Source organism: Podarcis cretensis (genome assembly GCF_951804945.1).
Source record: "Podarcis cretensis genome assembly, chromosome: 16".
NCBI classification, from domain to species: Eukaryota; Metazoa; Chordata; class Lepidosauria; order Squamata; family Lacertidae; genus Podarcis; species Podarcis cretensis.
The window spans coordinates 10015248-10030951 of NC_137186.1; the positions used below are offsets into that span (position 1 = coordinate 10015248).

The following is a 15704-nucleotide window of genomic DNA, read 5'->3' on the forward strand; positions in this document are numbered from 1 at the left end:
GGGCCGCATTTCCTCCTGGGCAGCCTTCTGTGGGCCGAGAGGCATATGACAGTGGTGGGTGGGGCCAGAGGCACAAAAGTGGGCGGAGCAACTAATGCAGGGAGAGACCTGAGGGTCAGACAAGGAGGTCTCAAGGGCTGTATTTGGCCCCAGAGTAGAGGCTCCCCCCCCCCCGATTTCCAGATCCTTTAAGCTGAGGGGACGGGGGACTGCCCCACTGAGACTTTCTGTACACAGATCTATGGTATATACAGCGGTACCTTGGTTCTCAAACTTAATCCGTTCTGGAAGTCTGTTCCAAACCAAAGCTTTCCTAAACCAAGGCGCACTTTCCCATAGAAAGTAATGCAAAATGGATTAATCCGATCCAGACTTTAAAAACAACCCCTAAAACAGAAATTTAGCATGAATTTTACTACCTCTATTGCTGTTCTAGGGACGCGGGTGGCGCTGTGGGTAAAACCTCAGCGCCTAAGACTTGCCGATCGCATGGTCGGCGGTTCGAATCCCCGCGGCGGGGTGCGCTCCCGTCGTTCGGTCCCAGCGCCTGCCAACCTAGCAGTTCGAAAGCACCCCCGGGTGCAAGTAGATAAATAGGGACCGTAAGGGAAGGTAAACGGCGTTCCGTGTGCTGCGCTGGCTCGCCAGATGCAGCTTGTCACGCTGGCCACGTGACCCGGAAGTGTCTGCGGACAGCGCTGGCTTCCGGCCTCTAGAGTGAGATGAGCGCACAACCCTAGAGTCTGGCAAGACTGGCCCATACGGGCAGGGGTATCTTTACCTTTTATTGCTGTTCTGTTAATGGTTCTCTTGGCTTTGCAGCTTTTATCCATTTCTTCACTCGCACAATCAATCAATCAGTAGCTGAACTGGGTTCTACACAGTCACAAAAACAAATTAACCAAAAAAGCCGCAAAAACAAAAGCACCAAATATAAGCTCCAAATATCTAATCGGAAACGGGGGACTCAAATCAGAAATGGAACACTCAAACAGGAAGAGGAACACTCTAATCGGAAGCGGAATACTAAAAACAGGGCAGGTTCAGCTTCCGAAAAAAAGTTCGCAAACTGGAACTGTCACTTCCGGGTTTGCTGCGTTCGGGTTCCAAGTTGTTCGAGAACTAAGCTGTTCGGAAACCAAGGTACCACTGTAGAGAGAGAGAAAGACCACCCTAAGTGTCAGAAGCGAGCCAACAATAAACCCCATGGAGTAAGTGAAGACAACTCTTTATTAGAAGAAACAAGGTCTGCTCAGGAGGACCAGGCCTAATGAGCACAGCAATTCTTCTCAGTAGATGCAGTTGTGGAGACTGAAGATCCACTCCCCACTTCCCACAGCTGCCTCAATCTACTCCTTCCCCGGTCCTTCACAAGCAATCTGAGACTATGCCGGCACACCTGCCTTTGCTCCTCCCACTTCATAACGCCCCTGGTCCTGGGAGACAGGGTGAAAAACCCATGTTTCTTCGCCAGCCGGACTCATATCTGCCTCTTGGCCTCTCTCCTGCTACTGCTTCTGTTTCTGTTTCTGTTTCTGGCCTCCTCTCTGCCACAGATTCTCCCTGCTCACTAAACCCTGTTACCTCTTCAGCTTCAGGCAACACCTCCTCCCTGTCTTCTCCCTCTGACCACCTATCGTCGTCCCTGTTATGTACTGAAGTTCTCACCCTGGGCCAGCAGGGGGATACTGTAGATAGTTATGCAAATGAAGGATCAAAAGTGACGTTCAGTGATTGGATAGTTTGTATGCAAATGAAGGATCGAAAGTGACGTTCAGTGATTGGATAGTTTAAGAAAGTTGCAACAGTTACGTTGTACTGGAGCTCTATATAAGCAGGCTGACTGAGCTCCTCAGTTTAGTTCTGTTCTGGCCTGTGAATAAACAAGAGCTGTTTGAAGAATCGCTGTGTCGTCTGATATGTTCGCCCACAACTTAACAGTCCCACCACCCATCCCCAAGCTCTAAGTCTTCTTCCTTTGGGGGTTCCCCAGCTGGAGCATCCCACCTCTCCTCTGCATCCAGCCAGTCCATAACGTCGAGGGTTAACTCTGCACTCCCACCCCTACAGCCTTCCACTTCTCCATTAGGTCTTTAGGACCGCTGACAGCTGCCTGACAATGGACAAATGTGCCCCCAATTCCCCCCCACCGACAAGGGGAGCGGACAGCACACTCCCAAACAGAGCACGTCCCTCTAAAGAGAGCTGCAATCCGTTAACAGGCGTCAGACTAGCCCCGAGGGAGAGCTGGTGGCGGCACTGAAACAGGAGAGGCAGCCAGCATGCCCTTATTGGAAAAACAGGTTTAGAAGGGCACAAGAGCAACTGGTATTCATTCAGAATCATTGCTGCCTCCGGCCATGCAAGCAGAACACAGCCACTGTCATGGTTGGAAGCAGAGGAATGCTGGGAGGAACGAGACGGGAAACCGCCAACGGGAGAACCCAGTGCCATCCCAAGACAGACTCCAAAATGGCACCAGGAAAGAAGGGGGCGAGGGAAGATCTACGGCAGGAACGAGGAGGAGAAGAAAGATAGGCATCAGAATCTGTTGTCCCTGCGGATCCTGCTTCCAGTTGCCTCCCTCTGCCTTATGGGTGGGCTGGTCCCAGATTAGACTGAAATCCCAGATCTTAGAGATGTTTAGGGAAGCTTTTAATGTTTGATGCATTACTGTATTTTAATATTTTGTTGAAAGCCACCCAGAGTGGCTGGGGAAGCCCAGCCAGATGAGCGGCGTATAGATATTATTGTTGTTGTTTATAATAATAATAATAATAATAATAATAATAATAATAATAATAATAATATTTGATGGTTCTGGAGACCCCATAATTGCAAAATGCAGGCTTTATACCAGATGAGTAACTCCACATCTGGAAATATCCAATTTCTTTCTTTATTTCTTAAAAGGACCTCAAGATAGGTGTTTTAAAAATACATGGGCCGAAAGTTGAAATTTCAGAAGCGAGAGCCCCGAGAGAAGTAAAATAATGTATGCCAATGGGCACATGCAAATTTGGATCTATTTATTTATCAAGGGAGCTTTTACTAGATATACAAATTTGGGTTGGGTGGGTGTGCTTAATTTATTTAAAATGTTATATGCTACCTTTCCCAGATTTGTTGGCTTATGTAAAAATGCATTCTAAAAATAAAACAATCAGCGAGACAAGCACACAGAAAACTCAGCAATGACAACAGCAAAAAGGAGTTCAGCGGACAAAATATCATTAACTCCGAGAAGCCCGAAAGACGTAGGCAAGTGTGCAGGCTCATCACAAACAAATCTCTCAAACACAATTTATTTTTAGTGTCTGAAGGGGAGAAACTCAAAATCTGAAGCTTCTCTTGGTATAGAGCAGCAGCATTCTGAGTTGCTACATCTGTTGAATGCCTACCTGCCATGAAGCAGTTGCATAAGTACAGAAACAGCGGGCCACAATTCTGTTGGAGGGCATGATGAGCCCTCCCTCTCCTTCCAGCCTTGGAGCTGTAAGAAAGGCTGTTGCCTTTGGACATCACAATAAACCATGGTTTTATCAAAATGGGAGCAAGTCCAGTTTCCACCCTGGGCTCTTACTCTTCTCACTGCTGGCCTGACCAGGAAAAGTTTCAAGGTTTCCTCTTCCAGTTTTGATTAACTACAGTGTGTCTTGTCACCCAAAAGCTGAAAAAAACTGTGGTTTGTCTGAAACAAGCCAACTTCAAACCACAGTTTACAAAGTCAGCTTGTTTCAAACAAACCACAGTTAAGATTGCACCCACACCCTAAACTGTGGTTAAAACTGTTCAAAAATGGAGGTGAAAAGGGGTGGGGGTGGGGCACGCACAAGCCCAGTAGAAGCTAGGTTCAACACCAAAATGACAAACCACAGTTTACCGTGACATCACAATGCAGCCGATTTCCTCAGTTGCTTGGGATCCACTTGCAGTGGTTCAGAGACACAGTTCCATTGGAGGATCAGTCCACCAAAACTACCTCCCTAGCCCCAGGCCGAGAGCTGGGGAAAGGGGTGGGGTGGGGTTTCTGGAGATCACCCCCAACTTTGTGCTTGATATCTGGAGGTGCAGGGGCAAAACCTCACCCCTTTTGGAGTGCCTTTTTGGCTAAAGGGTGCTGTATAAATGCTAAAAATCAGGCATAGGCAAACTCGGCCCTCCAGATGTTTTGGGACTACAACTCCCATCATCCCTAGCTAACAGGACCAGTGGTCAGGGGTGATGGGAATTGTAGTCTCAAAATATCTGGAGGGCCAAATTTGCCTATGCCTGCAATAAATCAACAAAATAACATTGAAATGCACATAAATAATTGTGATTCGCATTAGGGTAAGTCTCTGTGAGATGGGGGTTGCGATGGGGAGTGTGACTCCAAAAATGGGAGTTGGCTGCACACAACAAACACCTAGCCTGGACCCAAAGACCCCCATGAATGCTTCAGACAGAGAGTCAGTTCCATCTGGCAGCGGTTCCCGTTTAACAAGCAAGGAAAACACACACAGCTGAAGGAGTAATTCCTTCTCCCATCGCTTTCCTGGCACGCTGCAGAGCTAATAAAATCTGTGGGGAAGGAGATGATGAGCAATGGGGTCAGGGTGACCCCGGCAAGGGTGGATTTCAGAGGGAACCACTGGGTATACTCGTTTGCAGAGGGGAATGGGGTGGGTTTTCTAAGCCAAGGCCAAGCAGAATACAGAAAGAAAGAAAAACAGTGTAAATTGTTCCCCAGCTCCTCTTTCATTGCTTTTAAATATTGGCAGCTGAGGGGGGAGAGTGTAAAGGAGCCAGAGTCGAGTCGTGGCTGGACTAGGAAAGGGGTAGGGAACGTCCGGCCTACAGATCTTACTAAGCCCAACACGGCTCCTAATTTGGCCTGTGAGACTGTTTTCTGCAAAAAATAAAATAGAAGGCACCGTTCCAAAGGAGCATTGGGAAGGTTCAAGAGAGCTCCTGAATGTTTCTTTCAAAGAGGGGCTCGCTGATCAGTGCTGTCAACAAGCCCATCTGAAACTGTGGCATCGCCTCACTAACAGTGAAGGGCAGGCAAGAAATCTAATAATTAATAATAAAATCCCCTCTTCCACCCAATTATCTTTGTATATACATAAAAGCGTCAGGTATACCACATGCTGAAGTTGGACACTCACTTCCATGCCTCTCATCCACTTTGCACCGTTGGACACTCACTTCCATGCCTCTCATCCACTTTGCACCGTTTGAGAGGCACTCTGCACATGTTCAGAGGCAAGACCTAATCCACACATGTGGGGTCTAACATTTTTTTTTAAAAGGAGGAGGAGGAGGAGGAGGAGGAGGAGGAGGAGGAGGAGGAGGAAATGCCTGGCAATGAAAGGTTGTGGGTTTAGTTTAGTGCCCATACCACCACCCCACCAAAAAAACCGAAATAAACCCCGAGCCTGATTGTGAGCACCCGATTCAAGCCTGCTGGAAGGGGGCAGGAGAACATGCAATCAGCAAAAACAAAAATGCCAGGAAGCCATGTCAATTGCTCTGGTAACCTTGGCAACCCACAGCCAGACAGTGGCAAGGAGGAGGCCTAGTTGTCACCCATTGGGCTGCGCCCCCCCCCCAAAAAAAAAGGATGGACTCTCAAGCCATTTGGGTCCATGGAACATTTCCTACTGATCACAAAGCATTTTGGGGAAGGGGAGAAAGGGGAAGCTCCCTCCCCCAACACATTCACACATATTTTTTTACTAGAACAGATGCGAAAATCAGCTCTCTAAAGCAGGGGTAGGCAACCTAAGGCCTGGGGGCCGGATGCGGCCCATTCACCTTCTCAATCTGGCCCATGGAATCAGTGAGTTTTTACATCAGTAGAATGTGTGCTTTTCTTTAAAATGCATCCCTGGGTTATTTGTGGGGCATAGGAATTCGTTCATTTCCCCTCCCCCCCAAAAAATATAGTCCTGCCTACCACATGGTCAGGGACGTGGGTGACGCTGTGGTCTAAACCACAGAGCCTAGGGCTTGCTGATCAGAAGGTCAGCAGTTCGAATCCCCGCGACGGGGTGAGCTCCTGTTGCTCGGTCTCTGCTTCTGCCAACCTAGCAGTTCGAAAGCACGTCAAAGTGCAAGTAAATAAATAGGTACTGCTCCAGCGGGAAAGTAAATGGTGTTTCCGTGCGCTGCTCTGGTTCAACAGAAGCAGCTTAGTCATGCTGGCCACATGACCCGGAAGCTGTACGCTGGCTCCCTCGGCCAGTAAAGCGAGATGAGCGCCACAACCCCACAGAGTCAGCCACAACTGGACCTAACGGTCAGGGGTCCCTTTACCTTTACCTCTGTCACATGGTCTGAGGGACAGTGGACTGGCACACAGCTGAAAAAGGTTGCTGACCCCTGCTTTAAGGAAACCCCAAAATTTGAGGGAGAGACCGGGAGGATGGTGTCAATGGGCTGAGAGGAGGAGCTGCACAGCAATGCCTAAACCCCAAAGACAAACCTAATCCCCTCCCCACACTTATTGTCCGCCCTGAGACCTGTGGGTATAGGGCCATATATAGATTTAATAAATAATAATTGCCCCTCCGGGCTGGTCCATGTTGGGAGTTGTCAGGCCTCATTCCAGTCCCCCTCCTTCTATGACTTGGGGTTCCTTCAAGCTGCACCCACAAAACTCTTCATTTAAAGCAAGGGGGGGCAGTGGCCCTCCTAATGTTGCTGTCCCCAACTCTCATCCGCCCCAACCAGAATATTCACCAATATGGTCACTATTCACAGACTACCCCTAGAAGCCACCCTGCAGCTTCAAATCTTTCAGCTGCCGTTCCTCAAAAAGGGATTCCAAAAAGGTGGCGTACAGAAAAGCGAGAATGAAACTCTTCATCGAAGCATAAAGAAGAGATGTTAATAGACTTGTTTGGCATTTCAAAAGTCTATTCGGGGTTTCTAGTCCTTAACAAGAGCTGGCGGCAGCACCCATTTGTTCTCTAGCTAGGGAAAGCTCTCTGCGGGTGCCCCGGCCAATGTGATTTTGCTGACTGATTTATGCGACTTTTATCACACCCTGCTGTGTGTGTATTTCGTTTTAATATGTCATTCCTTGCGTTCGGGGTCCCTTTAGGCTAAAAAAACAGTATATAAATAAATAAATACACAAATGTCATCACCAACCCGGGAGCCCTCCAGTTGTTTTTGGACTACAAATCCCACCAGGCACTGCCAGCCAGAGAAGACTGCTGTTCTGCTGAAACCTTTCAGCGGTTCTCAACCTGTGGGTCCCCAGATATTGTTGAACTACAACTCCCATCATCCCTGAGCTCTGGCCTTGCTAGCTAGGGGTGATGGGAGTTGTAGTTCAACAACATCTGGGGACCCACAGGTTGAGAAAGGCTGCAAGTTTAACTTTAAGCAATTGGTAATACTAGATGATAATAATAATAATAATAATAATAATAATAATAATAATAATAATAGAGAAATCAATGTAACATCAACTCGTAGGACCGCAGGGGCATTACCTGAACTTCTCGGGTGTGATAGGCAATGATGAGTCCCAGCAATATGATGGTGGAAAGGCTTATAAGGCATTTGAGCGCCAGTGAGAACATGGAGCCCTGTCAAACCGAGAAGGAAGGGAGAGGTTAGCTGTAAAGTTCAAAGCAACACACACACAATAACCCTGCAGAGCAGGCCCTTCTCCCTTTCTCAGGGGGGCTTGAAGCAGCAGGGTATTTTTAGGGTGATGGATAATAGCAATAATAGCAGGGTTGCCACCTATAGTAGTCCTACTCATGGTACATTCACTGAAATCAACATAACTGAGGCAGCTGTCAGCACCATACATATAAAGCAGTACAGTGGTGCCCCGCAAGACGAACGCCTCGCAAGACCGGAAAACCCGCTAGACGAAAGGCGCCACCACTGAGAAGGCCCTGTAATCTCACTTCTCGCTGTGAGGGAACCAGCAGAAGACCCTCAGAGCTGGACCTCAGTGTCCAGGCTGAATGATGGGGGTGGAGACGCTCCTTCATCCCATCTGGACTATTTATTAACTTTCACCAGAGTCCTAACCACATCTACTCCGAAGGGAGTCCTACTGAATTCAATGGGGTTTACTCCCCAGTAAGTCAGGTGAGGATTGCAGCCTCATTTCTCAGCAACTAAGGTCAGCTTGAGCTGGGGAGATGATTTTGAATGATTTTGAAACAGCAGCAGGCGTTTCCCCATCCTTGGGTGCTTTAAGGTCAAATAAAAGTGATCCAGTCGTGTCTCCTTGTCTCCCCCCTCCAAAAAAAAAAAAAAAAAAAAGAATAAGCCACAAAGAAGTGCAAAGGCATTTTGATTTCTTAACAAGCATTTTGTTCCATCAGTTGCTTCTGCAAGGGGTGCAGTGCTTGCTGTTTCTGGAGGGCAAAATAAAGCTTGGAACGAAAATAATCACCATTTTCATTCATGCCCTCATTTACTGAGCACACATCCCTCACTGATTTTTGTTTTTTAATGGTAATTGCTTCCTCGGTGGCCCCAGTACACTTTCCTGTGCACACACACTCATTAGTTTAGGATATTACTTGGGTAATAACTGTGTCCTTTCCATTTCTCCACCGTGCTTGTATTGGCTGTTGTATTCCGTCCTCCTTGCCCTTACTCCCTCCGGCTTCTTTCATTTTACAGAAAAAAGAAATAAAGATTTATTCTTTTTCAGGAGGCAAAAGCAGAATAAGCATCTAGCAGCATTTCGCTGCTGCTGCTGTTCTACTTGCCATGAGATGCATTTATGAGGGCTGCACTCGGCATGTGCTCAGGGGCACCTTGTTTATTATTTTTATTCATCGAAAAGCAGCTCCCTGTCAAAGGGGAAAAGAGTTGAGAGCTGGGTACAGAAGGGATCTGCTAAGTGGGGGGCCTCATCTGCTCAGAGCAAAACCCTGCAGGGTCCTCATGTTGGCAGCGGGTGTGACTAAGAAAGCGGAGTTCACAATGCACCCCACCCCATAATAATAATAATAATAATAATAATAATAATAATAATAATAATAATTTATTATTTGTACCCACCCATCTGGCTTGGGTTTCCCTAGCCACTCTGGGCGGCTTCCTCAGAGATCAAAAATACACTAATATGTCACACATTAAAAACTTCCCTGAACAGGGCTGCCTTAAGATGTCTTCTGAATGTCAGGTAGTTGTTTATCGCTTTGACATCTGATGGGAGGGCGTTCCACAGGGCGGGCGCCACTACCGAAAAGCCCCTCTGCCTGGTTCCCTGTAACTTTGCAATGAGGAAACCGCCAGAAGGCCCTCGGCACTGGACCTCAGCGTCTGGGCAGAACGATGGGGGTGGAGACGCTCCTTCATCCCATCTGGACTATTTATACTGGGCCGAGGCCATAAAGGTCAACACCAGCACTTTGAATTGTGCTCGGAAACATACTGGGAGCCAATGTAGGTCTTTCAAGACCGGTGTTATGTCGTCTTGGCGGCCGCCCCCAGTCACCAGTCTAGCTGCCGCATTCTGGATTAGCTGTAGTTTCCGAGTCACCTTCAAAGGTAGCCCCATGTAGAGCGCATTGCAGTAGTCCAAGCGGGAGATAACCAGAGCATGCACCACTCTGGTGAGACAGTCCGTGGGCAGGTAGGGTCTCAGCCTGCGTACCAGGTGGAGCTGGTAGACAGCTGCCCTGGATACAGAATTGACCTGCACCTCCATGGACAGCTGTGAGTCCAAAATGACTCCCAGGCTGCGCACCTGGTCCTTCAGGGGCACAGTTACCCCATTCAGGACCAGGGAGTCCTCCACACCAGCCCGCCCCCTGTCCCCCAAAAGCAGTACTTCTGTCTTGTCAGGATTCAACCTCAATCCATTCGCCGCCATCCATCCTCCAGCCGCCTCCAGGCACTCACACAGGACCTTCACCGCCTTCACTGGTTCTGATTTGAAAGAGAGGTAGAGCTGGGTATCATCTGCATATTGATGGACACCCAGTCCAAACCCCCTCTTTATTGCTTATTCAGCTGTTTCCCAACCCACTGGGCAGCGGTGGGTGTTATGTACTGAAGTTCTCACCCTGGGCCAGCAGGGGGATACTGTAGATAGTTTTCACTCAGGTCCACATATGCAAATAAGGGATTGAAAGTGACGTTCAGTGATTGGATAGTTACAGAAAGTGGTTACTGTTGCGTTGTAGTGGAGCTCTATATAAGCAGGCTGGCTGAACCCTTCAGTTCAGTTCTGTTCTGGCCTGTGAATAAACAAGAGCTGTCTGAAGAATCGCTGTGTTGTCTGATATGTTCACCCACAACTTAACGGTGGGGATCTTAGAAAGGGGGTGGTGAACCTGTGTTATCTCCTTTCCTCCTGCAGAAATTCAACAGGGCTGACAATGGGGAGAGGTAAAACATCCCTGCTGGATTTTTGCAGCTGTTAAAAAGGCACAGGAGCCCCGCAGAGCAAAGGACTGTTGGCAATTTCTAGGAGAGCTTAAAGGAGAGGCCCTCCAGGCAGCGGAGAACCCAAAGTTATTTCTCAGAACGATTTCCTTCTGATCCTCTCCATTACTGTCCATCGATTTCTCTCTCCCTCGTTGAGGAACAGAGAAGTTAGCCCTCCGTTGGAAAGAGCCCCTTCATTTACCAAAAAAGGCATTAAAGCCTCATTATGCTTAGTACCATCCGCAAGGAGCACACACTCTTGCCCTGACCCTCTCGAGGCTTTAGATATTTCTCATCCCAGCCTAGCGCAAAACCCAATTAGTGTCTCTGGATGGATCGAAGCGACCTGAAATTAGCCACTTGCGAATCGCTGGGGGAAAGAGCAAATGGCGGCGGTTACCCCACACGCACCTGCCATCCCAAAAATGCTTTCCTCCCAAAATCCACAGGCTGCAATCCAGAACATAGCCAATCCCCACTGAACATAACAGCAGCCTGCTGGGTCAGGCCAACAGCCCACCAGGTCTAGCCTCCTGTTCTCACAGTGGCTGGCCAAACATGCCGGGGGGGGGGGGCTGCAAGCAAGGCCTGAGCCATAGCTGTCAACCGTCCCTTATTTGGCGGGAAAGTCCCTTATCCCAGCGCCGTGTCCCGCTGCTGTCCCTTACTGATGATGTCCCTTAAATTTCCCAGGTTTCAAAGGAAGCAGCTCCTCTCCCTCCCTCCCTGCCGGCCAGGGAGGAGGGAGACTCCAACTGTGTTGCTTGGCTGCGTTGCTCACCCAATAAGGAGTCTAAGAAGGACTGGGGGGTGGAGCTTGCATGCCTTGTCCCGATCAAATCGGCCGCGTTGCCTGGGGACTGGCCTTTGCTCAGCGCTTCCCAGCGAAGAGGTGACGGTGGTTTTCCTTGCTGCATCCCCTTTGCCGGGTTGCTGCGCTGTGGGAACCACCGCTTGAGGCTTTGTGTGGCTGCTGGCTGGGCTTTCTGCCTTTGGCTCGGAGGGGCTCAGAAGTTGAACATACCTGTGCTCGGAAAATCCCTTATTTTGGCTGCTGATCCCTTATTTTCGAGGTTGCTGGTCTCTTATTTTCAAATCTGTAAGTTGACAGCTACGGCCTGAGCGCAACAGCAACTCCCCACATCTGCTATTCCCAGACACTTGTATTCAGGTGCACATTAGCGCTTCCAACAGTGGAGGCAGAACACAGCCGTGCCCACCATGATTTTGTCCAATCCTCTTTTAAAGCCATCCAAGTTGGTGGCCTTCACTCTTCTCAGAGCCAATTCCAAATTTTAACCATGTGCAGAGTAGTTCCTTTCACCTGCCCTGAACCTTCCTGAAACTCCCCTATCCACACCTCCAACATTTCTCCTTTTCTCTAATCCATGGGTAGGCAAACTAAGGCCCGGGGGCCAGATCCGACCCAGTCACTGTCTAAATCTGGCCCGTGGATGGTCCGGGAATCAGCATGTTTTTACGTGAGTAGAATGTGTCCTTTTATTTAAAATGCATCTCTGGGTTATTTGTGGGGCACATGAATTTGTTCTTCTTTTTTCAAAATACAGTGGTACCTCGGGTTACATATGCTTCAGGTTACATACGCTTCAGGTTACAGACTCCGCTAACTCAGAAATAGTACCTCAGGTTAAGAACTTTGCTTCAGGATAAGAACAGAAATCGTGTTCCAGCGGCGCGGCAGCAGCAGGAGGCCCCATTAGCTAAAGTGGTGCTTCAGGTTAAGAACAGTTTCAGGTTAAGAACGGACCTCCGGAACGAATTAAGTACTTAACCCGAGGTACCACTGTATAGTCCGGCCCCCCACAAGGTCTGAGGGACAGTGGCCCGGCCCCCTGCTGAAAAAGTTTGCTGACCCCTGCTCTAACCCATAAAGCCTGCCAATGTTAGGAACTCAGATATGTAAGCTAGGCACCAAACGGCTCCTTAAAACCAAGGCTGCAGTCGCCAAAATATAACATCTAGTTGCCATTTTGGGGCAAAACGGCTCTAAAGCCTTATTTTTCAGATGAATGACTGACTGTGATTGATTCTCAGCTAAGCATCTGGCTAGTTCAGATGTCAACCCTGAGCTAGGTTAAGAGCTTTGAGAACTAAAAGAAGAAAAGTTGTTTGATCCAGGGACAGTCCACATATATATTGGCCTATTCCGACCCCTTTTTCTTAATGGTGACTGCTCACGCTCAGGCTGCACAGAAAAAGCATTTTGTTTCCAGAAATTCATTCCGATTGTGCAGATAAAATATAACTGATAGAATTCTACATGATCAGGAGTGTTAGTATGTGAGAACAGTCCAGATCCAATAATCCCTAGGCAGAGATGCCAGGCGCCCGGCATCTTCACTTGGTCTCAAGTGGTCAAAAGCCAGGTGCAAAATGCGCCCAGTGCCTGGCTAGTTTCGAACACTGAAAGCCCCGATGTTGCTCCATCCCCTTGTTAAACAGGGGTGTCATACACGTAGCTATGCTGGATCGCAAGGTCTGAGGAAAAATCCTCCGGCCAGAGAAATCAGGGAAAGGTTTCATTTTTTTTATTATGTTAGCCTGGAATAGATTTGGACTCACTGGCAGAGAACGGGCAAGGAAGAAGCACAGAAATTGGGATGGAGCGATCTCTCTTAATAGTTTGGCCTTGCTGCGTTATGTATTTGAAGATGAGAGAGACGAGAGAGAGACCGGAAAATTTTAGATACTCTCTTTGTTAAACGCTACCTGGATCAAATCAACTAAACATGAGCAATTAGACCATTGGCCATAGGAGCTGGGAGTCTAGCCACATCCATTCAACTCAAGCCAAGGGCCTTACTCATGAAGCGAGATTCGCGGATGGGCTGAGATTCGAAATGGTGTCTCCCAAATCCTACCCCAGTGCTCTAACCATGTGGCATAGTGGTTCAAGAGTGTCAGTCTAGGGTGGAAAAGAGATGCAGTCAAATCCACACTCAGCCACAAAGCTCACAAGGTCAGCTTGGGCTGGTCGCCATAACTTGGGCCAACCTCACAAGGCTGTTGGGGAGAACTAGTCTCTCCTCTTGCCATTATTCCACACCTTGGGTCTGAGGATGTGAGGGAAACATCCTCAGACCCCCTCCCCGTTTTTCTTTTATGTCTAATTTCAGAACTTTCACTCAAGCAAGAGGAAGATAACAACCCCATGAAAATGCAACTACTTGCATGTAACTAGGGGGGTTTGGGGGTGTGTTTTTTTTTTTTGCATGAAATCTATTTTCACCTGGGTTACTTTAAATGTTGATGGACTACAATTCCCATAATTCCCTGGACATTGGCCACACTGACTGGGGCCCCAAGGGTCCTAAGGATTCTAAGGCAATAAAATACAGTGGTACCTCGGGTTACATACACTTCAGGTTACATATGCTTCAGGTTACACACTCCACTAAGCCAGAAATAGTGCTTCAGGTTAAGAACTTTGCTTCAGGATAAGAACAGAAATCGGGCTCCGGCAGTGCGGCGGCAGCAGGAGGCCCCATTAGCTAAAGTGGTGCTTCAGGTTAAGAACAGTTTCAGGTTAAGTACGGACCTCCGGAACGAATTAAGTACTTAACCCGAGGTACCACTGTAGCCATAATCTCTCAGCCTATCCAACCTTCCAGGGTTGTTGTGAGTTTAAAATGGAGAGGGAGAGAGAACCATGTATGCCGCCTGGAGGTCCCTGTAGGAAGGTGGGATAGAAATGTAATAACAGGCAGTGTGGTGCAGTGGTTAGGGTGTCGGACGACGACCTGGGAGACCAGGGTTCAAATCCCCACTCGGCCATGAAGCTCACTGGGGTCATGGCTTCTTGTCCTATCCTACCTCACAGGGTTGTTGTGGGGATTAACAGAGGAGGGGGAGAGCCATGCAAGCCACCTTGAGCTCTGTACAGGAAAAGGTGGGATATGCATGCAATAAATAAACAGCTTGAAGCCGCTCCTCTGCATTCAGCCCCCCTCCAAAAAGAAAAACTCTGTTCCTCCCGCCCCACAAAATAAAAAGGCATACCCCAGTTGGGAGACCATGGGGGCTCGAAGCAGAGCAGCGAGAGGGAGGAACTGGCAAAGGTTTCGGCACAAAATGTTGCCCATTTCAAAGAAGACGACGACTGCAACATGCAGATTTCTAAGGATAAAGGCAAGCTGATTGGCATCCCTGCAGGGGCACTGCTGGCAAGGCGCCACTCGAGCCCAGCCCTGGTGGAAGGGAATTCTCTGCCCGCCTCTGCTCACAGCTGTTAGTTCCCCTCTTCCCCAGCCGCCCACGCAAAGGGTGCCCCTTGCCAACTCAGCTCCAATTTCCTCAACACAATAGGATTGGCCGGGGAAGGGCAGGGGGAAGGAACTGGGGCTTTTGGGGTGGGGAGAGGCGCGGTTGCGGAGCATTATTTATAGCTCCCAGGAATCTCCAGCTCCACCGCAAAAAGCGGGAAGCAAGGGGAGCGGCGTGCCACCCTCTACTTTGAGCCAAACAGCATGGAATCGAGAGGAGAAAGCTGCCAAGCTGTCCCCTCAACTGTGGACGCTGCCCCCCACCTCCTCTGCCCTGGTCTGGCTGGCAGTGGGTAATGACAGAAAGAGATTGGTCCCATCTGCAGTCTGCATGTGAACCAGCATCATACCACTTTGAACAGTCATGGCTTCCCCTGCAAAGGATTCTGGGAGACGACATATGTTAAGGGTGGTTAGAAGACTCCACCTTCCCCTCACGGAGCTATAATTCCCAGAGGAGAAGGGACTGTTCCTTAAACCGCTCTGGGAACTGTAGCACTGCGAGGGGAAGGAGAGGAGGTCTCCTAACTCTTAGCACCCTTAACAAACTACAGTTCCCATAATTCTTTGGGGGAAGCCATGACTGGTTACAGCACTCAGTGCTTTAGATGGATGGTGTATATGTGACCATTATTACCACCACAGCTGTTTGGCCGGGTCCTGTACAGTGGTACCTCGGGTTAAGTACTTAATTCATTCCAGAGGTCTGTTCTTAGCCTGAAACTGTTCTTAGCCTGCAGCACCTCTTTAGCTAATGGGGCCTCCTGCTGCCGCCGCGCCGCCGGAGCCCAATTTCTGTTCTTATCCTGAAGCAAAGTTCTTAACCTGAAGCACTATTTCTGGGTTAGCGGAGTCTGTAACCTGAAGCGTATGTAACCTGAGGTATCACTGTACTTGAAATTGCCTCTGTTAAGCCATATTCACACCCTTGTTTAAAGCACTATGGCAGTCATAAGCAAACCCGGCCCTCCAGATGTTTTGGAACTACTACTCCCATCATCCCTCGCTAACAGGACCAGT

General features: G+C 48.8%; 1 protein-coding gene across 1 annotated transcript in view; it reads right to left on the reverse strand.

Moving 5' to 3' along the window:
• KCNN3 (potassium calcium-activated channel subfamily N member 3) overlaps positions 1–15704 on the reverse strand; it is a 100509-nt gene that overhangs the window by 72190 nt on the left and 12615 nt on the right. Inside the window, exon 2 of the mRNA XM_079958045.1 lies at positions 7488–7583. Within this exon, the coding sequence (XP_079814171.1) occupies positions 7488–7583 (96 nt within the window). The remainder of the gene's footprint in view (positions 1–7487; positions 7584–15704) is intronic.